The sequence below is a fragment of the Balaenoptera ricei genome, chromosome 6, assembly GCF_028023285.1.
Source record: "Balaenoptera ricei isolate mBalRic1 chromosome 6, mBalRic1.hap2, whole genome shotgun sequence".
NCBI classification, from domain to species: domain Eukaryota; kingdom Metazoa; phylum Chordata; class Mammalia; order Artiodactyla; family Balaenopteridae; genus Balaenoptera; species Balaenoptera ricei.
Window position 1 is genome coordinate 122,785,757 of NC_082644.1, and position 23,494 is coordinate 122,809,250.

The 23,494-nt window shown below is 54.6% G+C and overlaps 3 protein-coding genes across 3 annotated transcripts in view; 1 reads left to right on the forward strand and 2 right to left on the reverse strand.

Moving 5' to 3' along the window:
• PNPLA7 (patatin like phospholipase domain containing 7) overlaps positions 1-8,198 on the reverse strand; it is a 56,178-nt gene extending 47,980 nt beyond the window's left edge. Inside the window, 7 exon segments of the mRNA XM_059926709.1 lie at positions 1,120-1,260; positions 1,432-1,523; positions 2,862-2,941; positions 3,311-3,398; positions 3,558-3,629; positions 5,496-5,527; positions 7,306-8,198. Coding sequence (XP_059782692.1) covers positions 1,120-1,260; positions 1,432-1,523; positions 2,862-2,941; positions 3,311-3,398; positions 3,558-3,629; positions 5,496-5,525 — 503 coding nt within the window. The 5' untranslated portion in view covers positions 5,526-5,527; positions 7,306-8,198.
• On the forward strand, positions 7,105-7,764 carry MRPL41 (mitochondrial ribosomal protein L41). Its single transcript, XM_059926156.1, has one exon. The coding sequence runs from the start codon at positions 7,220-7,222 to the stop codon at positions 7,625-7,627; it is 408 nt and encodes a 135-aa protein (XP_059782139.1). The 5' UTR covers positions 7,105-7,219; the 3' UTR covers positions 7,628-7,764.
• An 847-nt stretch (positions 8,199-9,045) lies between the features above and the next one.
• DPH7 (diphthamide biosynthesis 7) lies at positions 9,046-23,131 on the reverse strand. The gene is made up of 10 exons (XM_059926157.1): positions 22,677-23,131; positions 22,026-22,139; positions 21,785-21,918; positions 21,152-21,239; positions 19,627-19,721; positions 19,076-19,275; positions 15,405-15,474; positions 15,220-15,285; positions 14,815-14,987; positions 9,046-9,566 (listed from the first exon to the last, which is right to left on the reverse strand). Exons 3-10 carry the CDS (start codon positions 21,790-21,792, stop codon positions 9,115-9,117), a joined length of 1,152 nt encoding a protein of 383 aa, XP_059782140.1. The 5' UTR covers positions 21,793-21,918; positions 22,026-22,139; positions 22,677-23,131; the 3' UTR covers positions 9,046-9,114.
• Between the last annotated feature and the right edge of the window lie 363 nt (positions 23,132-23,494).

The following is a 23,494-nucleotide window of genomic DNA, read 5'->3' on the forward strand; positions in this document are numbered from 1 at the left end:
GAAATGCGGAACCAGACTTTCAATTTTCCATCCAGCCACACACTTCCCGCACTCGCTCCACGTTGCCCTGAAGGTGAACACTCTGATAAGCAGACAGACACACGAAAGAACCGGCGAGGAGGTTCCACTCGCCACTGGGAGGGCAGCGATGGCAAGAAGCCTTCCCAACTGATGAAAGCAATGTTCACATGTTGGGGTCTGGGGAGGTCACTCTGGCTTACACATGAGTTAACTCCCACTTCATGCTCACTAGATAGAATAGCCTGTTGTGGCTGATCAAACACACATTGTACGTCTGCTTAATTATTAAAGGGCACATTGACCAGAAGTAAAGAACGTCCATGTTGGGACTTCCCTTGTGGCACAGTGGTTAAGAATCCGCCTGCCAATGCAGGGGACACGGGTTAGAGCCCTGGTCCGGGAAAATCCCACATGCCGCGGAGCAACGAAGCCCGTGCGCCACAACTACTGAGCCTGTGTGCCACAACTACTGAAGCCCGTGCGCCTAGAGCCTGTGCTCCGCAACAAGAGAAGCCACTGCAATGAGAAGCCCGCGCACCGCAATGAAGAGTAGCCCCCGCTCGCCGCAACTAGAGAAAGCCCGCGCACAGCAACGAAGACCCAATGCAGCCAAAAATAAATAAATTAAATAAATAAATATTAAACAACAACAAGAACAACAAAACGTCCAAGTGAAAATAAAGATTAAATGCCTCCCTTTCTAGGATGCCAATGCTGGTTCTCCTTCAATGATAAGACTCCCTTCCCAGGTGCCGAGGCCATACTGACTCACCACGTACCTGCTGATCTGTTTTTTTTGAAACCTTGAAGGAATGTATCCCTGACTAGCTTAATGTTCTTTGTTCTGACAAGACATAAAACTGCTAAAAACCATGCTTCTCTGGGGAAGTTCCTCAGAGTTATCTGAGAGGTTGTCTTCCAGGCTATAGTCCTCAGTTTGGCTCAAATAAAACTCTTTTTATTCCTATTATAGATTGTTTATTCATTATCTTTGTCGACACAACCAACGGTGGCCACAGGGAAAGGACACCTCGAAGGCCAGGCGACAGCCAGTCCCCAGGGCACATGGCGGGCCTCCCGTGTCCACTTCTCTCTTACCGAACATTTTTCAGCATGTACAAAACTTCCGACGGCAGGTGAGAATTCTTCACATCGAACTCCGTGAGGTCGGCCTCCAGCAGGGAGGGCGGGGGCTCCTTTGGCTGCAGGGTCGGGTATTCCTTCTGGAAACGCAGGATCCTACAAAGCAGAGAGACATGCACCTGGAGCAGAAGCCCAAAGGGGCTCAAAAGCAGACGGTGTTTGCGCTGTGAACCCCATGGCAGGGAAGCCACGGGCGGCGCGAGGTCCGCAGGCGCCCACGGGGGAGGGCAGCTGAGACGCGGCCAGTCTGAAGGGCACCCCCAGTACCTCTTGGCCAAAGACAGCACCTTGGTCCTCTTCCTCACCCGCTGCCGGGGGGCAGCTGTGTTCCCCACAAGCGCGTGGGGGAGCGTGGTCACCTGCAGAGTGAAAGGGGGAGGCCACGTCTGGACCCTGCAGCCGGTGGATCCAGCTCTCAGCCTCAGGGTCGGTCCCAGCCCTCAGGACCTGGCCTGCCTGAAGCCTGACACCAGCATCCCGGTCCGGCCCCACCCTGCTCACCTGCCCAGGACACAGGGAACCATCCTTGGTGCTGATGACAGCGATACCACACGGCCACGTCCCCAGACAGCCCATGCTCTGAGAGCTCTGAGTCCTCAGCCCTGCGTCCCCCCTGCCTAGAAGGCTGACGCTCTCCACCCCACACCTGTCATGCTGGCACACACGACAACCCGAGTGCCTGCCCAGTCCTCCCGGTCTGGAGGCTCTTCACCCTCCCCCACAGTCGAGGCCCACTGGACTGCCCCAAACAGCGGTGCCGAGGAGTGCAGAGGGCCCGGCTCCTAGCCGGGCACCGGCCAGCCTCCTCGGGCAGCCACTGCCCCCTGCTGTCCCTCAGCTCCCGAGCTGCATCTGCCCCACGGTGTCAGCTGTGGCTGTCGGTGGGCGGTCAGCACAACTCCTCCTTCCCTCCCAGGTGTCCTGGCCTCACTGGACCACGTTCCTGTCCTTAGCCCAGGGCCAGCTTGCCGCTGCCCAGTCCTCAGCAGGACCACCAGCGGACAGCCCCGCACCCAACCACACACGCATGGGTGTCTCTGAGACCTGCCGGGAGCCACTCCACGTGGCCCTGCGCGCCAGCCCGCCCGCCAGAGCGGCCCCAGCCGACCCGCCCTCTCACAGCGCCTGACACTGAGGAGGAAGAGCCACGTGAGGGCGCCCACGTGACCCCCGAGCGGCAGTTCAAGTGTTTCCACGAAGACACGAATCAATTGTGTAACTCGAGAAAAGTAACAAAGAGAAGATATTTTTAAACATCAGCAAAGGCTTCAAGTGTGCATCTGAAGCACAGCCTCCGGCAGTGTGCCGAGGCCTCCTGCCCTCGCGCGGAGCAGCGGGCGGGGCTGGGCGCGGATGCCGCTCCCCAGGGGGGTCTTGACACCGGCAAGTGAGGCCTTGCAGTTTCCCCCTCGCGGGGCCTGGCCCCAAATCCTGGGCGGACCACCAATCTCAGCACCGGAGCCAGGACCCTCTGCCCCCCACACTCCAGGGACGCTCCAGGGAGGGGCTTCTGTCCTCCTTTCCAGTTCACGTCCACCTCACGCGGTGACGGGGCCTCCTCCCCAAATGCCTCCGCCCAGCCGTGCCCTCCCCAGACCTTCCCCGAGCCCCAGAGCCCCTGCGCAGCGCCCAGGCGCAGGCCGGCTGGTGCCCACACCTCTGAGGGGCAGGAGGCCTGGGCCTGCAGCGCGAGTCACCTTCCTCGTGATCTTCCTGCCGGAGAACATCACTTTGTCTCTCTTCCGGAACCTGTACTGAGGAGTGGGCTGCACTTGTCCTGCAAGGGGAGCCAAGGGGCTGCCTGAGCACGGCTGGGACCCGCGAGGCAGCCCCGCGTACACACTGAGCTCGTCCTGCCCCTGCCCCGCCCCCAGTCACACAGCACCTCGTCCCAGGGCTGCGACAGACCCTTGCAGAGGAAGCGGGACTTCACTCTTCTTGGAAACGTGAGCCAAGGAAGGTCAGAACAGACTCGAATTCCATGGATCCGACGAGCTCAGCCTCACGGACAGGCCAGCAGTTTCCAACAAAAGCCACCGCGGGCTTGAGAGCTGCTCCCAGGAGCTCAAAACACCCGCGCCTCCCCCACCCTTTCAAGGCCTCCTCCCCGTCCCCCTAGGGCCAAAGTCTGAAGCAAGATACTCACGGAATCGGTTAACCCTTCTAGACACAAAAAAGATGGTCATGCCAATGAGGGCCAGGGCCAGGAGGATTCCAGCTGCAACACCCATCAGCTGGGCGAGGTCACAGATAGAGCACCCGTCAGCAAGGCGCCATGAGGCCCCTCCCAAGCCCAAACACAGGGTGGACACAAAGGACCCAGGGCAGCCAAGGGTGCAATAGGCCACTGATTCCGGGGCCCGCCTGTTAGCCGGGGGCAGTGAGGCGGTTACCGAGGTGGACTGAGAACGCTGCTCCGTCAGCTGCAGACCCCAGGACCGAAGGGTGGCCAGGCAGAAGCCCGCCTAGGGGAGAAGGCTGCAGTCAGGAAGGGCCAGGATGGGCACGGCCCTGGCTCCCCCAGGAGTGACAACAGAGCTGTGGGTCAGGGACAAGTCGGCAGCCCTGGAGACCTCCAGAAAGAAGCGACCTTCCAGGATGCTGAGGTCCCCTGAGCCCACCTGCTCTGGAGCAGGGCCACCCACAGCATGGCTGGGCAGGGCCAGCAGCTGTGCTGTGTCGACAACAAACGCTCCAGGCATCGCTAACGCATCTGAATCCGAAATCCTCAGCTTTCCTGCTCCTCAGGATGCAAGCCCGGCTGGCCACAGTGGGTACAAAGGCCACCTCGCAGTGCCCTCTCATCACCAACAGAACCACGTGCTGCTGGCCTCGGGGCAGACAGAAGCCCACACAGCAGCAGTGCTGGGAAACCCTAAGGAGCCAACTGGATTTTGAGAACATTAAATACCAGCTCACAGCAGAGAAGGGCTCCCAGGGAGGGAGTTACCAAGGGGCTGCAGAAGCCCAGACCCCAGGGAGAGAGAAAGGAAGGTAAGAGAGAACAGTGAGGGACTTCCCTGGTGGTACAGTGGTTAAGAATCCGCCTGCCAGTGCAGGGGACACGGGTTTGAGACCTGGTCCGGGAAGATCCCACATGCTGCAGAGCAACTAAGCCGGTGCACCACACCTACTGAGCCTGCACTCTAAAGCCCACGAGCCACAACTACTAAGCCCGTGCACCACAACTACTGAAGCCCGCGCGCCTAGAGCCCGTGCTCCACAACAGGAGAAGCCACCGCGATGAGAATCCCGCACATCGCAACGAAGAGTAGCCCCCGCTCGCTGCAACTAGAGAAAGCCCGGGCACAGCAATGAAGACCCAATGCAGCCAAAAATAAATAAATAAATTTATTAAAAAAAAGAGAGAACAGTGAGTGTGGAATGGTGAGTGGGCAGACAGCTGGGGCCGCCCATACACAGGATGCTGGCAGATTCCCCCCAAAGCTGAAGAAACCAGCCAAACAAGTAGCTACACTCCATTCCTCCCGGTACCCACATACCTCCTTCCAAGCAGGCAGGAACAGGATGGGTTTGGGGGAGTGGTGGGGGGACTTGTTAATCCTTTCAAGTTTCTACACAAGTGCCAAGGACTAAAGCAGCTTGCCTGGTCCTTCAGAGCCAGGATCACACACAGCTTCGATGCCAGAAAACCCAAGGAAATCAATGCACTCAGAAAAGCATTTCAAAAGCAGAATGTTGCATCAAGACAGGATAAGGAAGTGATTCAGAAAACTCAACCCTTTGAACTCAGCTCAGGAGGCGGATGGAAGCAGTGGGAGCTTCTGCTTCACAGTGAGGCATCCGGGCCCTGCTGGCCCAGACCGCGTGCTCGGCCCACGTCCACCAGGAGGACGAGCACCCTCCTCCTAGGCGTGTCCCTCCGAGCTCAGCCACCCCGGGGGGCAGCCAGGGCTGCGCACGGCAAGGGTCACGGGGATGCCCCAGGCCTATTGTACAGTCTCTGGTGGTTAGGCATCTCAGACTTCCCAGCTTTTCACTGTTGTTTTAATGCATCTAAATTTCTGGTTTAGAGATAAAGGCCCTTGTAATGTGGCTATATATGTTCCACGGGTAGAAGGCCCTAAGTCAAAGCAAGCAGACTTCCTAAGGGGAAGCAGGAACTCAGAAGAGTGACCTTGGGGAAGAGGAGGGAGGGCCTCAGCCCTGACAAGGGGAAAACAGGCCCCACACACCACCCCCACATGCAGCAGGCTTCAAGGAGTTGCCGCGGGGCAGATGTTAAAAGGACCCTTTCTCCTTGTCCAGAAGTGGCCATAACTGGGAATTTTAAGGCTCTGATTCCTCACTGGAATCCTCAGGTTCTGTACCTCTGGGCCGGCGTCCTCCTCTTGCTCCATGGCTACAAGTGAAACAAAAGAAGAGGGACTGGTTCCAAGGAGGGCACACGTTCCACCACCTCAAGCTCACGTGCAACGCAGCGCCTCCCAGCCCTTCCCCAGGTTCCTGTACACGTTAAATTACGTTTCTATTGACAGGAAAACCCTGATGAAAAACTGTGTTCTCCATGGCGAGAAGCTCTCTTCACAAGCAATCGGAGCCCCTTCCCTCTCTGTAAACAGCCCTCGTGTGGCTGCCCAGGAACCTAGAACTGCAGCCAAGTCCCGGGCTCCTCTCCCAGCCAGTCGAGGGCAAGTGTGGGCAGCTGGGCAAAGGCCTAGTGCAGCAGGGATTTCCAGCACCCTGGGGAGGGGTGTGTGGCCACGGCAGGCTGTGAGCCAGACCCTCCCTAGTGGCCTGTGCACAGGATTTCCCCCGCAGTGTGGCTGAGCCCTGGAGGTGGCTGTGCTGGTCTGGGGTGTGGTGAACTTGAGGACCAGCCCTGCGCCCCTGGCCTCTGTGCCGCAGGGAGGAGCCCCGTCTAGGGCCTTCACCCTGTGGCTCCCAGGTCCCTTAGAAGGGCAACAGTAAGAGAGGGTTGTCTCTTCCGAAATCCCACCGGGAGAGGCAGGCGCAGGGTCACCTGCATCTGCTCACTGGTCAAAGGCCCCTGCTGGCCCCGTGGGAAACCCTTTCTTCTCAGATGTCTCCTCAAGGACCAGCAGCGCCGTGACCCCAGCTCTGCGGCGCAGCCCTGACCAGGGCCGTCTCCCCACGCCCCCCAGGCTTTCAGGCGACAGAGCTCAAGCCCCCGGCACCTGCCACACAACCGAACCGCCTTCAGCTGCTGCACATGCTACACAGCGCAGGGGGCGGGAGGGAAGGAGACAGAGCGCAGGGGAACTGGGGGGCCGGGGGCGGCGCGGTTGGGGGCATCGAGGTTAGGAAGATGGTGGTTAGGGGGGCGTGGAGGTTAGGGTGCAGGGCTGGAGAGCAGTGATTATGGGGCCGTCGGGTTGAGGGCAGTCAGGTTGGGGGGCGTCCAGCTGCAGGGGAGTCGGGTTGAGGGGCATCGGGGTCGGGGGCAGTCGGGGTTGAGGTCAGTCGGGGTTGGGGGCAGTAGGGTTGGGAGGCGTCGGGTTGGGGGCCGTAGGGGTTGGGGGCAGTTGGGTTGAGGTGCGTCGCCGGCGACAGCCCTGTGGGGCAGTGTACGTCCCGGCGATGGCTGGGGGAGGGGATGGCTACCTCTGCTCACAGAACCGGACCCCCAGGCCTACCACTTCGGGGCGCTCGGCGGCGACTCACCGGGATCGCGCGCTCCCGACGCCCGCGCTCCCGTCACTCCACCCTGACGCCCCGCCCCCGACACTCGGCACTCCCGTCACTCCTCCCGAAGCCCCGCCCCTAACGTCCGCACTCACGGCGACCGGCACTTCGCCTCGAAGCTCCGCCCCACACGGCCGCGCTCCCGACGCCCCGCCCGGACGCGGGATCTCCCCGAGCATTGGCCAGGCCCCCACAGGTCCCGCCCCCCCCGCAGGGCCAAGGCTGCACATTGGACGCGCCGCAGCCAATCGGAGCTGCTCTTGCTCTGGGGCGGGGGCCAGGCGGTGTCGGAAGCTGCCGTGGGCGCCGGAAGCGGAGCACTGCGGTGCCGGGGGCCGCGTGGCTGTGCCCGGGAGTCGGAGAGCGTTCGCGTCGTTCGGGCCCCGGCATGGGCCTCCTGAGCGGGGCGGCTCGCGCCCTGGTGCGGGGCGCCGACCGAATGAGCAAGTGGACCAGCAAGCGGGGCCCGCGCACCTTCTACAAGAGCCGCGGCGCCAAGGGCATCGGCTTCCACGGCCGCGACGGCAGGTTCGTGCAGGTCAAGGAAATGGTCCCGGAGCTGGTGGTCCCCGATCTGGCCGGCTTCAGGCTCAAGCCGTACGTGAACTACCGCGCCCCGGAGGGCACAGAAGCTCCCCTGACGGCCAAGCAGCTCTTTCTGGAGACAGCGGCACCTGCTATCGAGAAGGACTTCAAGGCCGGGACTTTCGACCCTGAGCGCCTGGACAAGTACGGCTTTGAGCCCACGCAGGAAGGCAAGCTCTTCCAGCTGTACCCCAAGAACTTCCCGCGCTAGGAGCAGTCGGCGGCGGCGGCGGCCGGGTGTGCCTGCGACTGAGGACTTCCACCTATCCTCGCTGAGCCTAGTTCCCGGGTGGCGGGTGGGGAGGCGTTGCCCTCGTTTCGCTTCTATTAAAGACCTTGGCTACCCTACAGTGTTGTTCGGGGCAACTGGTCATTTTGAAAAGGAAAGTGTGCTATGTAACAGGCTAGGGCGTAGTGACCGAGGCGAAGTTCTCAGGTTCCAGCCAAACCAGAACCCCAACCAACAGGTTCTGGGAAGTAGGCAAGAACATGTGGCTTAGCTTGCAGGAGAAAGAGAATTCACAAGGCAGATCCAGCCACATGACAGCACTGGTTAATTCATCCCCCACAATTCACCCCAAGGAACCACCAATGAGAATATTTATGGGTTCCAAAGCAGCTTATTTTGGGGAGTCAGGTGAGACAGCCCCCCTTGGGGTAAACCTAAAGATAAGACCACACAGGAAGCTGATGCCAAACTCGTATTTCCCTAGTAATCTCTAGTCTCCTTCCTCCTTGTGTTTTCCTGTTTCAGTGCATAATCCCTCAGATTCTAATTCTGTTTCATATTTAACTGACCCTTAAGTGAAATATCCCAAAATAAACTCTGGAGGAAGGTTCAGCATTAACACATTCTGACCTGTACTGGCACACAGTGTTGTACCATCAGACAATAAGAAAGCAAAGGATAGAGGTGTGTGTTTTCTGACGCAGAACACCTATCTATTGTATTTATTAGTGGATGCTGAGGAGTGACAGATTCCACAGTGGCCTATACTTCAACATCTGCTCCTTCCAGAGAGGCAAGGCGGAACTGATCTATGGGAGTCAGATCAGTCACAAACCCAGTTATGTTCCTGGAGTTAAACCGTGTCCAGGTTTGGAAGCTACTTGGTTTACTGAAGCCACAGTGAGGAAGTATCACTAATTCAGCATATGACAACATATTTCAAGTTCATGACATGCTAAAGCAACTCAGAACGTGTATACACTTCTTTTTGCTTATCTGCACAGGAGGCTATACAAGCACTTCTGGTGCCATGACATGAGCTTTTTTAATGTTCATACAAAACTACTTCTGGTGTTTTAAAGTAGCTTAAAAAAAAAAAAAGCCACTCCTTTTAGTTAATATAAATAGTTGCTTAAATAAGTATGAAGAACTGAAAGTCAGAAACGCAGGAAACTGACAAGACGGAGCTGGGAACCATGCCCCACTCACACCCTGCCCCCTGCTGCCACCGAATCACCATTTTGAAGGGCCCCAGCAGATAAGCTTTATTTAAGAGGCCAGCAGCTTTTCTGACTGCCTACCTGGAGATTCCATAAGATGCACTGAGCCCTATACAGAAAAACTGCATGCAACCAGAATCTCAGTGAGATGGTCTGAGGACACTTCATTCTCAGAAAAGATAAAGACATACTCTTGGTTTTATTGGTGGAAATGGTCTTTATGATGTCAAACCAAGTAACTGCCCTAGCTCAGCTGTTCTCCCACTTCCAGAGGTGAAGAACATGATCATAAAAGGAGCAAGTGGCTACAAGGCTGACATCAGAGTCAGCTGCCTCCAGAGAGTGGCCACGCTCACAGATCTGGACCCCTGAGGCACGCAGCTGGCCGCCGTCCTTGTCCTCTGCAAAGGGCTGGAGAGGAGTCTTCAGCTTGCCTCCACTCTGGTGTTTGTTACCACCCTCTCCATCAGCATCAGCTAAACACTCAAAACAGGGTGCTGGCGACTGGGCCGCATCCTTCAGGGAACAGACTGGGTCTGCTGTTTTGCCTCCTGGGTCGCTGCCAGGAGAGGACCCCAAGCAGAATGACGGATGGGTCTGCGGCAAGCGGCGGAAGTACAGCCAGGACCAGTCGACTCCATACACCAGCGAGTTGGGCAAGGTGTAGGACAGAGTGACTGGGAGCACTTCCTGATTCTCCTCTGGAGAGAGACAGGAGGACACGGGAAACTTACCCAAGGTTGATCTCATCAGCCCCACCCATGGCCCTACCCACCCTCGAAGCGAAACAGTGTGCCAAGAGCAACCACTGTGTGTCACGCAGAGGACTGTCAATATGCGGACAGACAGGCAGAGAAGCACAGACCATTATCCTGCAGGGAATGCACTCTGTGTTCCTGAGAGAGGAGTCAGCCTGCACTACAGAGCTAACCCTAACGCGTACCCTAACCCGTACCCTAACCCTAACCCATAACCTAACCCGTACCCTAACCCTACCCTGTACCACAACCCTACAGAGCTAACCCTAACCCTACCCTGTACCACAACCCTACAGAACTAACCCTAACCCTACCCTGTACCACAACCCTACAGAGCTAACCCTAACCCTACCCTGTACCACAACCCTACAGAGCTAACCCTAACCCTAAACCCTAACCCTAACCCTACAGAGCTAACCCTAACCCTAACCCGAACCTGAACCCTTAGGACTTGGCAGAAGCTTCTTGTTAAGACTTAAAAGCAAAGGAAAAATGAGTGACCCAAATGGAGGGAAAGGGGTGCATGAGAAATGAAGGGAACAGCACGTGTAAAGCACAGAGGTGGAAAGACCCCGGCGTGTGTGAGGAACCACACATGAGTGGACGTGGCTGAGGTGTCATTAGGAACTAGCGACACGTCAGAAGGGTCCTGTCATGCAGAGCTCGGCATGCTGCATTAGAGAGTTTGGACTTGAGTTGGAAAGGGAGTAACTCACTGAAGAGTTGAAGCGTGAGCAGCTTTCCTTATGGTGAGTTGCTATGGCAACTCTGAAGACGGAGGGCAGGACGGGCAAAGGCCCAGCCTTATTCTGGACAGAACACAGCTGAGAAAGTAATATGCGACCAGAAAAAGAAATGAGGTGTCACCAAACCTGAGGTGGTCAAGGGTCCAGGGCAAGGCCGAGGCTGGCAAGAGCAGCCTCAGAAAACGAGTGGCCAGTGAGCTGGGGATGCGGGCTTAGAAAACTGTCACCAGCCGGCAGGCCCAGTGGCCGGCCATTCAGTCTTCAGTTAGCCTGGATGCCACTGCCGCCTCCCAAGTGCAGGGTCAATGCCACTGCACTCTGAAATGTGATCAGAATCTGAACCACGACCAGAAAAAGCAGTGATGCGGACTGGCTGCAGCTGGCATCAGGAAACACACCAAGGATACAACCAGGGCCCTGGAGATCCTCCTCCGTAACCCAGGGCTTCGCCTGAGCAGAGGCAGCTCCAGAGAGGAGCTGGACACCAAGCTTCCCCTGAGAGCAGAGAGGCGCCCTGGCACCACCGCCGAAGGAAGCTCCCAGGAGCCCTCCCCGCTCCATGCGGTGCACGCTGGGGTACCGGGAGGGGGGGTCGCTGGGACAATAAAGGCGCATTGTAGCCGTACATCCAACCAGTGGCAGCACCCGCTCGTGGCCCAGGTGGACACAGCAGCCTTCCTACCACCCAGTAACAGCACATCCACTACTCAGGTGCATGTGCAGCATGAACTGAACAACCACGCTGGGCAACAAGAAGTCGCAAAGTTCCATAAAGTAGAAACAGGACAAGCAACACTGATCACAACGCAATAAAACAAAATTAATAATGTGGTCAAAATACGAAAAATTGCTTCCACCTAGAAATTTTAGAACCTTCTACTAAACCACACTTGGGTAAAAGGGGAAATACAAACTCAAATCATAGAATTTCTTCATAAAAATGAAAATGAAATTACTACATATCAGAACCTAAAAGTGTGCTTAAATCAGAGAAAAATTCAGACATAAAAACACTTAATACAAAGTAATAAAGGTAAGTGCATTGTATTCCCAACTCAAAATGCTAGAAAAAAAACAAAGGAGGCACATGGAGAGAAACAACAAAGATAAAAGGAGAGGTTGATGAGGTGGAGAACAGAAACCACATGCCTATAATAAAAAATTAAAACCCTGCTTCTTTAAAAGAAATGAAATATACACACTACTAACTAACCTAATTAAGGAAAAAGACATAAAAAATATTGTATACTTGCGTAAGTATACAAAGTAAAACATGATAAAAGGGAAATAACTGTTAGAGAAAAAAAATTTTTTTTTTTATATCAAAGTGACTTTACACATCTTTGGGCAAATAAATTTCAAAATGTAGATGAAATGAATAGCTGCCTAGGAAAATACGATTCACCAAAATTGACCCCAGGCCTTCCCTGGTGGTCCAGTGGTTAAGACTTCACACTTCCACTGCAGGGGGCGCGGAGGATCCCGCATGCCGCCTGGCGTGGCCAAAAAAAAAAAGAAGAAAGAAAAAGGAAAACAAAATTGACCCCAGTAGAGACATAAAGCATAAACAAACCAACTTCCATAGAAAAATATAGAGAAAGTTAACACGGAACCATCATTCAAAAATATATCAGGCCCAGATAGTCTCACAGGAGATTTTTTTTTTTTTTACCAAATCTTGAATGAAAAGATAATCCAAACGGCATATAAATTTTTCAAGAGAAAATGAAGAAAAATTTTCACACTTTTGGTTTTGATTCTCACAAGAACCAAACATAATGCTGCTAAATAGCACAAAAGAAAGTTTGTGTCTCCTTTGAACATTAATGAAAGTCCCAAATAAAGTATTACCAGAGTCCAATACCACGCTAAAAAAAAAATAACATACCTTCCAAAGACACACAGATGGCCGAAAGGCACATGAAAAGACGCTCAACATGGTCAACCATCAGAGAAACGCAAATAAAAACCACAATGAGGTATAACCTCACACCTGTCTGAATGGCCATCATCAAAAAGACCACAAATAACAAATGTTAGTGAGGATGTGGAGAAAAGGGAACCCTCCTCCACTGTTGGTGGGAATGTAAATTGGTGCAGCCACTGTGGAAAACAGTATGGAGGTTCCTCAAAAAACTGAAAATAGAACTAACTACTGTATGATCTGGCAATTCCAAATGAAAAAATTCAAAAAGATATATGCACCCCAATGTTCATAGCAGCATTATTTACAATTGCCAAGATATGGAAGCAACCTAAGAGTCCATCAACAAATGAATGGATAAATAAGATGTGGTGTATATATACAGTGGAATATTACTCAGCCATAGAAAAGAATGAAATTTTGCCATCTGCAACATGGATGGACCTGAAAGGTATTATGCTTAGTGAAATAAGTCAAAGAAAGACAAATACTATATGATATCACTTATATGTAGAATCTAAACTATACAACAACTAGTGAATATAACAAAAAAGAAACAGATGTAGAGAACAAACTAGTGGTTACCAGTAAGGGGAGGGAAGGGGGAGGGGCAAGATAGAGGTAGGGGATTAAAAGGTACAAACTATTATGTATAAAATAAATATACTACAAGGATATATTGTACAGGGACTTCCCCGGCAGTCCAGTGGGTAGGACTCTGCGCTTCCACTGCAGGGGGCATGGGTTCGATCCCTGATGAGGAACTAAGATCCCACATGCCGTGGCCAAAAACAAAAACAAAAACAAGAAAAGGATATATTGTATAGCACAGGGAATATAACCAATATTTTATAATAACTATAAATAGAATATAACTTTTAAAAACTGTTAACCAGTATATTGTATACCTAAAACATAATACTGTAAATCAACTATACCTCAAAAAAACTTTTTGACAACTAAAACAAAACAAAACCATAACCAAGTGGGATTTACTCCAGGAATATATTCCATATTATTAGGAAATCCATAAACAAAGTTTACCATATTAATATATCTAAGGAGAAAAATAATACAGTTCAATGGATATTATAAAAGCATTTGACAAAAAAATCAACAATTCCTGATTTTAAAAAATACTCATGAAAACATGGATTGATGAATACTAAGCACACACATTAGTCCTTATATATCATCAAACCAAGTGGGAACCAGCAGGGACCCTATCAAGGTCAGGAATAGGGCTTCCCTGGTGGCGCAGTGGTTGGGAATCCAGTCTGCCAGTGCAGGGGACACAGGTGCGAGTCCTGGTCCGGGAAGATCCCACATGCCATGGAGCAGCTAAGCCCATGTGCCACAACTACTGAGCCTGTGCTCTTGAGCCCGTGCACCACAACTACTGAGCCCATGCATCCTAGGGCCCACGTGCCACAAATACTGAGCCCGCGTGCTGCAACTACTGAAGCCTGCATGCCTAGAGCCTGTGCTCCGCAACAAGAGAAGCCACCGCAATGAGAAGCCCGCGCACCGCCATGAAGAGTAGCCCCCGCTTGCCGCAACTAGAGAAAGCCCGCACGCAGCAACAAAGACTCAATGCAGCCAAAAATAAGAATAAAAAAAAAAAACAAAAACAAACAAGCAAAAGAAGCAACTTATGGGATGCAGTGAAAGCAGAGCTTGGAGGGCAACTGATGGCTGTAAATCCTATGCTAGAAAAGAAAAAGCTTGCAAATTGTTTTACAGCAAGAACTATCAGAGCACGTTCACGTGGTAAACAGAAATGATGCAGTAGACGGAGGACTGAAGATTCAGAAGACGAAGCCCTTGAGAACAGCCAGTACGGGGAGGAGACTGACCTTGGAACCACCATGGGAGGTGCCTATGATCCCTTGTTTGTACAGAGGAGGGGGACGGGAGATCACGAGGGATGCATGAGGCGGGGAGAGCAGGGGGTGGGGGTTTAAGAAAAGAAAACGTGGAACAGTCCTGACAGTGAAGAATCACTGGCTACAGAAAGGTCAAGGTTGGCCTGGCAAGGGACCCACAGTAGCATAAACTTGAAGTGAGATCACGCAAGGTGGCTGTTTCCCTCCAGCCACGTTCTGTGGCTCAGGCATAAGCAGACTGGGGTTTACCAGTGCTGGATTCTGCCCAGAGGGTATGAGGGAGGAGCAAGGGGAAGAGTTTAACGATGTCTGGAACATAAGGCCATGGAGCCTACACCGTCCGCAAGCAGGAAGACTTGGCAAAAGGTGGGACAAGGATGGTTATGCAAGCGACCAGTGGTTAACACCTCTGGAGGAGAGGTCCCAATGGGGCCAGCAGACTGCTGAATGCAGAAGGTACCGAAATAATTGAGATGGTCAGGGAAGAACCACGGTAGGAGAGCAGCGTGCTTGAAACTGAGATTCTGAAGTCGGCAGAGTTACAAATCATGGCAAGGCCTAGGGGGCGACCCTGGGAACGTGTGGAGGGTGCAGGAAGAGCTTGGTGGAGCCCCCGCCCCAGGCCCCCCACTCACCTATTGCCTTTTGGCAGTCGAAGATCGTAAAGCCACCATGCATACACGCTGCCAGGAGCAGGTGGTGGTGGAAAGGGTGCCACTTGAGCCTCCACACCCCGCCCGGCATGGGCACGTCCACCAACGGCTGCTTCACGCTCCGAGTGTCCCAGAGAAGAACGTGCTCGTCGTAGCTAAAACCCATCGACCGCGGAGGGCGTGCAGGAAAGCCAGGCCCCGGGGCAGCAGGGGTCACCTCCCGGAAGACCCGGCCCACTTCCCCTCCAGGACACGGCTGCTTTCCCAAACCCCGACGCCCGCACTCTGGGGGGAGAGTCGGCCCAGTCAAGCACCACAATGGTCAACAGGAGGAAAGGAAGCGACGGTGCAGGAGGAACCCGTGTGCACGGACCCTAGGGGACTCACCTTCCCGTGGCCAAGACGTTCTCGCAATGGGGGCTACTCTGGACGCTGCACACGCCCATGGAGTGTCTGAGAGCGAAGGGTGAGCCTGAGCAAGCGCCCGGCAGCCCTGCTCCTCCCGCGGAAGGCCGCGGCGGGGCACGGAGGGCTGGCCCCCCACGCCGAGCACTGGCCCCTCGGTGACTTACCTCCTGCTTGTGAACACGGGTGTGCCAGGGGTCCTGGTGTCCCAGCCTTTCAGAAGGCCATCGTCCCCACCTGCACGGAAACAGAAACACCCACTGATGAGGAAGGGCAATGACAACAGGACCTGGCCGTTTCTCAGGGAATGGGTTTATGTCTGTGAGGAAATTCCCATGGGTGGCTTTTCTCGGGTTTCAGGCTGCCACAGGCAGGGGAGCCCCAGAAACAGTCACCCCTGTGCTGTAACCGTGTCTTCAGACACCTGCAGGGAAGAAGGGAAAGACAGAGGCTACACTCCCATAGGAAAAGGGCAGACCTTTTATGGGGGCAGAATGACCAGGTCACACAAGACTCAACCCTTCGGGCTCCTGATGCCAGGAACCAGAGAGGCCCCGTCGAAGGGCTCTGAACAGACCTGCGTGCAGGAGGCAGCAGACGGGGAGGCTTTGTAAGGTTCTGGAACCTCTGACACACCGCCATGTGTTTTAAAGAGAAATGCCCTTTGTAACCTTACAGTAAAAGAGCCCTGTGCTTGTTTGGGGGAAACTGAAAGGACAGAAAGAACAAGGGAGCTGGTGCCCTGACCCACAACCAGTCTTTGAAGAAAAGCAACATCAAGATAGAATGTCATGGTATCTCAGGGGAAGGGAAGAAACACTGAAGAGGAAGACCTACAGAGAGGACAAAAAGACAACCACGTCAGCCTGAAACTCCATCCGTCCATCATCTACCACCCACCCACCCACCCATCCATCCATTCACCCATCCATCCATCCATCCATCCACCATCCATAAGCCATCCATCCACCCCCCCACTCAGCCACCCACAGGTACTTACTGAGCACACCACAGATCCCCGTATCAGACACGACGGATGGGGGATGAACGTGGTCTGTGACAAAGCGGATCACAGAGTCGGTCCATCCGGGCACTGAGCCTGCATGTGAGCCTCAAACACAAGCTGCCGTTCTGTGGCAAATCTGTGAAGAGAACTGGTGTGGCTTCTTTACACACCAGTCTCTCCTCTTTCTCTCACACTCCACATTCGCTCCACCAGGAAATCCTACTGACTGACCTTCACACAAAGCAGTCTTCCTACTTCTCCTCCTCTCCACGGCTCCCACCTTAGCCTGAGTCATTCTCATACCTCACCTGCACGGCAGGTCTCCAGCCTATACCCTCACCCCCTTGCAGTCTACACTCAACATATTAGCTGAAGGGATCCTCTTAAGTTTTCTTTTTAATTTATTTTTAAAATTTATTTATTATTATTATTTTTTGGCTGCGTTGGGTCTTCGTTGCTGTGTGCAGGCTTTCTCTAGTTGCGGCGAGCGGGGGCTACTCTTCATTGTGGTGTGCAGGCTTCTCATTGTGGTGGCCTCTCTTTGTTGCGGAGCACAGGCTCTAGGCGCACGGGCTCAGTAGTTGTGGCTCGCAGGCTCTAGAACGCGGGCTCAGTAGTTGTGGCGCACGGGCTTAGTTGCTCCGTGGCATGTGGGATCTTCCCGGACCAGGGCTCGAACCCATGTCCCCTGCATTGGCAGGCGGATTCTTAACCAGGGAAGTCCCGGATCCTCTTAAATTTTAAAATGTAAGTCGGGAAATGTCATTCCTCTGTTCAGTATCCTACAATGGCTTCATTCCACTCCGAGCAAAAGCCCAAGTCCCCCCGTGTGGCCTGCAAGGCCCCGTGCCCTGTCTCTGTGACTCCTGATCTTGCCTTCTCTATTCTACCGCTCACTCATGTCATTCTGGCCAGACTGGCCACTCGCTACTCTGAACACACCGGGCTCTGTGATGGCACAGTCTGCACCTGCTTGCAGCACCTGATGCCCTCGGCCTGTTCTAGCTTTCTCCTTTCCAAAGCACCTGTCACCTACGGTGCATATTACGCTTAGCGTTCACTGTCTATCTCCCTGCAAGCGACAGAAGTGCAATGAAGGCAGGGACTGCTGTCTCTTGCTCACGGATGCCTCCTGAACCCCTAGGACAGTGCTTGGCACGCAGGAGGTGCTCAACAGATGTTTGTTGGATGAATGAATTGGTGTTGAATTATTAAATCACTGTCCTACTACACCCTTGCTCTGAATTAGCTAAGCCTCAAGGCAGAAGAACTAATCTACAAATGAGAGCTCAAAAAATTAAATCTTTATCGTTCCCCCTGAGTCTGTTCAAGGGTGTGACAGCAAAAACTCCAGAAAGGATCCTCTCTCAGGGGAAAAGCAGCATTAAACACAAAATCATAATCAGGATGAGCAGGACTTCCCAGGCGGCCCAGTAGTTAAGAATCCACACTTCCAATGCAGTGGGCTCGGGTTCGATCCCTGGTCAGGGAATTAAGATCCCGTAGGCCGCACAGCGCGGCCTAAAACATTAATCAATTGATTGATTAATTTTTAAAAAGAAGAAGAGAAAACCAACAAGACACAGACTCACGGGAGCGGCGAGCGGACAGAGATGTGTGATTTGGGTGAGCAGACCCTGTCCCGGGGCCGGGACATCAGGGAGGCGCGGGTGTGTGGCAGGGCAGCACGGGGCGCATGGGGCTCAGCCGGAGCCCCGCGGAGTGAGGCGCTGGGAGCAGCCCTGCACGAGCGCTGCGGTGCTGGCGAGACAACGCAGAGACGCTCAGGAAACAAGGTCTGGTTAAACCACCGAAACACAGTGTTTGTGGAAGACACACAGTAAGTGAGTCAGGAGAGCAGCAATGCGGAGCGAGAGGAGGATCCAGACAGAGGTCAGAGGACGGCGAACACTGTGGTCAGAGGGAAAGGAGCCCAAAAGCAGAAGGGAGAGGAGCCAGAGGAAGAAGGGGCAAGTCCAGATGGCATGGCGTTGATGACCCAGGGAAAAGAACGTGCGGGAGCGAGGGGTCGGGCACGCGAACACCGCGGAGAGGCCAAGACGAGGCCGATGTGCGCCCTGGACTGGGCGCCCGCTGTCCCTCAGCAGGGGCTTCTGGGGGCCCAGGGAGATCGTGCAGTACCCTGACAGGCCAGCAGAACAGCCCTGCAGCCCTGGCCTCCCCGTCTCGCCCTGGAGCTCAGAACACTACCAGCAACTGGACGCAGAAAGGGATACGGGCGCAGACGGCTTCTTGCCTCTGCAAATTCGGCAGCTCCTCTTCTGTCTTCTCTCAGAGACCCGTGCCCCGGCCTGCCGTGCGCGTGAAAGGAGCTGACCCGAACTACCCCGTTCCCACGGCAGCACCTCGCTCCACACACACCACTCTCAATACCAGGAAGTCAGCCCTCTCTCTCCCTCACGCTTCCCTTTCCCCAGGAAGATAAGCTACTCCAAAAGGGAACAGACAAGCCTGAAATGCATGACAAGTCAATACTGGACCCAAAGCACCAGGTGGAAAGCAAGGAGTTCCCACTGGATTTCCGAGCGTGAGAAGAAGCATCCAACACTCAGAGCAATGGCGGGGGGCAGCGGCTCCCAAGGGGGCTGCTCTAACACCGGGGGCACTGCCACCCAAGACCCTGCAGTGCCTGCAGCAAACTGCACTTCACTCTCCGAGGAGCAGCTAAGTGAACACCAACTACAGCTTCTGCCCCAGAAAACAGACTCTCCGAAAAGGTCTTTGAGATCCCAACGTGGCCAGAATGACGCCCTTGGCCCGTGCCTCCTCAGCAAGTCTTCAGAGACGGGCGCCCAGCGGAGGAGTACCAACCTGAATACACGACTTCCGTCTGCCAGTAATCGAAAGCAGCAGCCCAGGCCTCAAAGTGATGGGCCTGCCACGTGCCCACGGCCTGCATTCCTGGTCCTGCCTGGTACGCCTGCAGGAGATGGAGCTGCCCGCTGGAGTCGCTGCTAATGATCTTCAAGGGCTGGTCACCGGCCCTAGATACAGGGAAGCAGTGGGGAAATCTGGCTGAAATATATCCACTGACCCAAACTCACCGCCTCTTCTGGCTCCCAACCAGTGACCCTTTATGCCCCCAAGACCTGTCACAGAGAGGCTCTCCAGGACCTGGTACAGGGACACGCCTCTTAAGAGGCTTGCCTGGGCAGAGACCAAAGCTACCAGTAGCTTGTCAAAATAAACCAGGGTCAGCTTCTCCTGATGAAAACACTCTTTTCAGATGAGGACTGGCAGTGATACGCCCAGGCTTGGGGAGCCACAGTCAAGGCTAGCACGAGGTGGCTTTCCTTCTCTCTTGCATGAAAATAGGAAGGGACCCTCAGAGGAAAGACAGGCCCGTCACCGCTGGCCCTCACCTTCCGGCTTTCCCAGTGGACCAGTCCAAGGACAAGGCCAGACACTGCTTTTCCAGGGCAAAGCGGGAGAACGGCTGTAGTGTGTAAGAGTTCTGCTGGAGAGAAAAGAACGCCATCAAAGGGGAACAGCCCCGGAACCCTGAGAAGACTATTCCCCTGGCTTGGGTATGCCATGCTTTCCTCATCTACTCGGCGAACAAAGTGTGTCAGTCACTCACTCACAGCAGAACCTGAGGACAGGGACTTCCCTGGTGGCACAGTGGTTAAGAATCCGCCTGCCAATGCAAGGGACACGGGTTCGAGCCCTGGTTCGGGAAGATCCCATGTGCCGTGGAGCAACTAAGCCCGTGCGCCACAACTACTGAGCCTGCGCACCTAGAGCCTGTGCTCTGCAACAAAGACAAGCCACCACAACGAGAAGAGCGCTCGCAGCGACGAAGACCCAGTGCAGCCAAAAAATAAATTAAAAAAAAAAAAAGAACCTGAGGACACTGCAGACGGCCCAGGCCCTCCAGGAGCGCTCACACCTGAAGGAGGACTTTCCCACACATGTGACCCCAGGGGAAGCAGGTCTCTGCTTCTCAGACCCGTCGCTGTCCAAGCCCTCCTGGAGACTACTGCAGGCTCCAGGGAGCACCGCTGGTGCGGGTTCCCCACTGCCTCCAGGGACAGAGACAAGGAGAACTTTCCTCTGATTCTCTTTCAGAAGCCACAGCTAGCCATTAAAATGCTGTTTCTCTTTTCTGAGGTCCAAGTTTTACTATCTAGGCAACCTAGACAGCGCTCAGCTCCATCAACAGGGTTCCAGCAGCTGCATCCTCTCTTGGGTTTACCTGTTCCTGCCTCCAGCTCTGGTTCTAGATATCCTCCCCAGATATTTCTTCCCTCTTTCCTAAGACAGGGCTGCTGCTCTCAGCTGGCCTGAAGCAAGGACCTTGCTATACAAGCCCTCAAGTGCTGTGAATCCAAGGCCAGCTGGACCTCTGCTCCAATCCCACTTGCAGCACCTACATTAGAGTGGGTCCCCCCACAGACACGGCACGGTCTTGTGGGCTGTTTCCTTCAACCCACTATATGCCTTCCCTGTCCCCTCCCTCCCCCAACATGTGGTCATTTTACAAATGCACGGTACAGGATCACTGTCAGATGCTTGGGAAAATACACGTAGGAATCACGTGCTCTCCTAATTATCAATGAGAAACGCCACTTTCACCCAGTAAATGCGCTGCTCTTCTCAGCCCCAGCATCATCAACCCAAGATGCTGGCCCAGGCTTTCCTTACAGGACTTTCAGGTCCAGTGAAAGCCCCTCTGCTGATGACACACAAGGTGTCCTCCCCTTGGAGTTAGATACAGAACCCAGTAACTCAAAATTGACCCTGTGCTACCTTAGAATGTTTTATGGTAAAGTTCACCGTTGAACAGAAACTGTCCTAGAAAAATGTTTGTATCAGCACAGCCTCCCTCCCAAACCCCCTCCATCCAGGTTCCTTCCACCCTCCACTAAGCCTGCCCCAGTCACTCACCTCGGATCGCACCAAGCGGAGTAGCTCTATGGACCCAGCAGCCTCTGCCACTCCCAAGAGCGCATGGCCGGCCACAGCAATGTGGCACCTGAGGAGAGAACACACATGCCGGTCACAACACAGGATGTGCCAGAGTACAGGAGAACAATATGCGCCCCAGTAACTCATTGTTTAAATTTCAGCTCCGGGGAAGTCCCTGGCGGTCCAGTGGTTAGAACTCTGCGCTTTCACTGCCGAGGGCCCAGATTCGATCCCTGTTCGGGGAACTAAGATCCAACAAGCCGCGCAGCACGGCCATAAATAAATAAATGTATTTACTTCAGCTCCAAAACCAGGTTGGAGCTTACAGTTCTGTTCCAACAAGATCACCCAGCTTAGGAAGCAGAAAACTAGCCTCACTTCCCAGACTGACAGTACCTGTAGGGCTTGGAAACTGAAAAGGGAAACGAGCCCCGAGTCTACAGCATCCTCCAAGTGCCAACAGGCAGGCAGGACAGCACAGTGAAGAAATGAACCCAAACTTCAGACACTTCCCCGTCCTGTTGAATGCTGTCAGGCAGCAGGCTCCTCTGACTAAACAATTAGGTACTCATGACAAATTCCAAACAAGGGGAACGGTTATCAAACTTGTACCATTTCATGTCCAGGATCGCCGAAGTATCCCTTCTTTGGACCTCAACCAGGGGGCAAGAAGAGCTGTCCTCATTGAAACTATACAGGTAGAGACGACCAAAACGAATTTGAGGCTCATCAACATCCAGTCCACTCTACAAAAAATGCAAATGTGTTCTCTGATTACCTTAATAAATACTGAGGAACCCAAGGAATGGGAAAAGGGACTGAGGGAAAGAAGAGGTTTGCCAAGACTCCGGACCTCTGCCTGGAAGCAGCACCGATGATTTTCCGAGCTGGAGAAACGTCTCTTCTCTTGTATGTGATTAATGAGTAGGTGGATAAACCCTGCTGGGCCCAGGATGGGAGGCTCCTTCTAAATGGGGGGGGGGGGCAATAGGGAGGAGCTACAGTTAGGGTCCACACAGGGCACAGTTTGCCTGGGAGAGTCCTGGCTTAGGCCTGTTGCTCCGGTGCCATTTTTCACTCTTAAAAGTGTCCTGGTTTGGATCCGCATAGCTACATGCCTTCAAGAGATTACGTACAGCTCCTATGAAATCCCATTTTCTTTTTGCTCTAGACTTCATCCATAACCTTGACGACGCCTGCAGAGAGACGACATCCCGCTTTCAGGATGCCCTGTCTCTAACCTACATTCTGGCCACAAGGCCAAGGTCGCATCCACACCTCCTGAACGACTCCACACAAGACTTTTTCCCTTTCAGCCTCCCCCGCAGCAGATCACAGAGGTCTCAAAGCCTGTGGTCGGCTCTGCCTCTCACGAGCCTTTTCTCGCCCTTCTTGAGAGAGGAGTTCGAGTCTGGGGCTTTAGGTGCTCGGGAAATGCCACCTGAGATCGCAGACCTGCAAACCTACGGTGAAGACCTCCCTAGGCCAGGATGGCCCCGCGCACCTTGCTCTCCGGGTCGGCGGGCTGGTCCTCCGGCTTCCGCAGCTGGTAGGTGCCGCACGCCAGCAAGTGCCTGCAGCCCTCCAGCGGGCACCACTCCACCGAGTCCACGGTGTGCTCCGTGTCCACCGCCTGCAACAGCCGGACGCGACTGCCGGCCGCCCAGCTTTCGGAGAAGGACGCGGCGGCGACCGGGGTGGCGGACAGCGGGCGGCGGAGAAGTGAGGAAGCCAGGCTGACAGCAGGGTCCCCGTGCCCGCGGCGCCAAGAAGGTGCACAGCCCAAGGGGCGGTACTTCTCCCACTTCCGCCGTCGTCCCCATGACGCCTTCCGGGGAGGGACTTCCGGCCCCCGTGGACGCCAGCGTGAGGCCGAGATCTCACGCCCCCTGCCGGCCGGGGGACCTCGACTGGACCCACGTGCCACGGCACGGCGCGCCCACTGCCGTGGCGGCGAGACGCGGGCCTGGGAGGGGACAGCCAAGCGTCCAGCACAAGAGTCACGGGCGAGCTGGGCTCTGAAGGGGGGGCAGAGGAAAGCAGGGCATGGAGGTGGGGTGTGCAAGGGGCCTGGGCGTCCAGGGAGCAGAGTTCAGGGTCTGACCCAAAAGGGCTGGGCCTGGGCTGCCCTCCCTCTCCCTGGTCATGTCCACCCCAAGGAGCTGCCCATAGGGCAGGAAGCGCGGCGCATCGGTGGGCGCACATCTGCCTGCCAGGACAGCAGAGAAAGGAGACAGGGTCGGCCACAGGGCCCCGAGCACGGGTGGTGGACGGGAAGGTGGACAGAGGGCATGGAGAAGAGCCAGCGTCTGAACCCCAGGG

What these genes read in the sequence shown, in the direction of transcription:
- DPH7 (XM_059926157.1), bottom strand. An exon ending in TCCGCTTGGTGCGATCCGAG is followed by an intron (nt 19,722 to 21,151) that starts GTGAGTGACTGG and finishes TTTTCTCTCCAG; the next exon opens with CAGAACTCTTACACACTACA. An exon ending in CCCGTGTTCACAAGCAGGAG is followed by an intron (nt 15,286 to 15,404) that starts GTAAGTCACCGA and finishes CTTCGCTCTCAG; the next exon opens with ACACTCCATGGGCGTGTGCA.
- MRPL41 (XM_059926156.1), top strand. Translation starts at nt 7,220, where the DNA reads ATGGGCCTCCTGAGCGGGGCGGCTCGCGCCCTGGTGCGGGGCGCCGAC.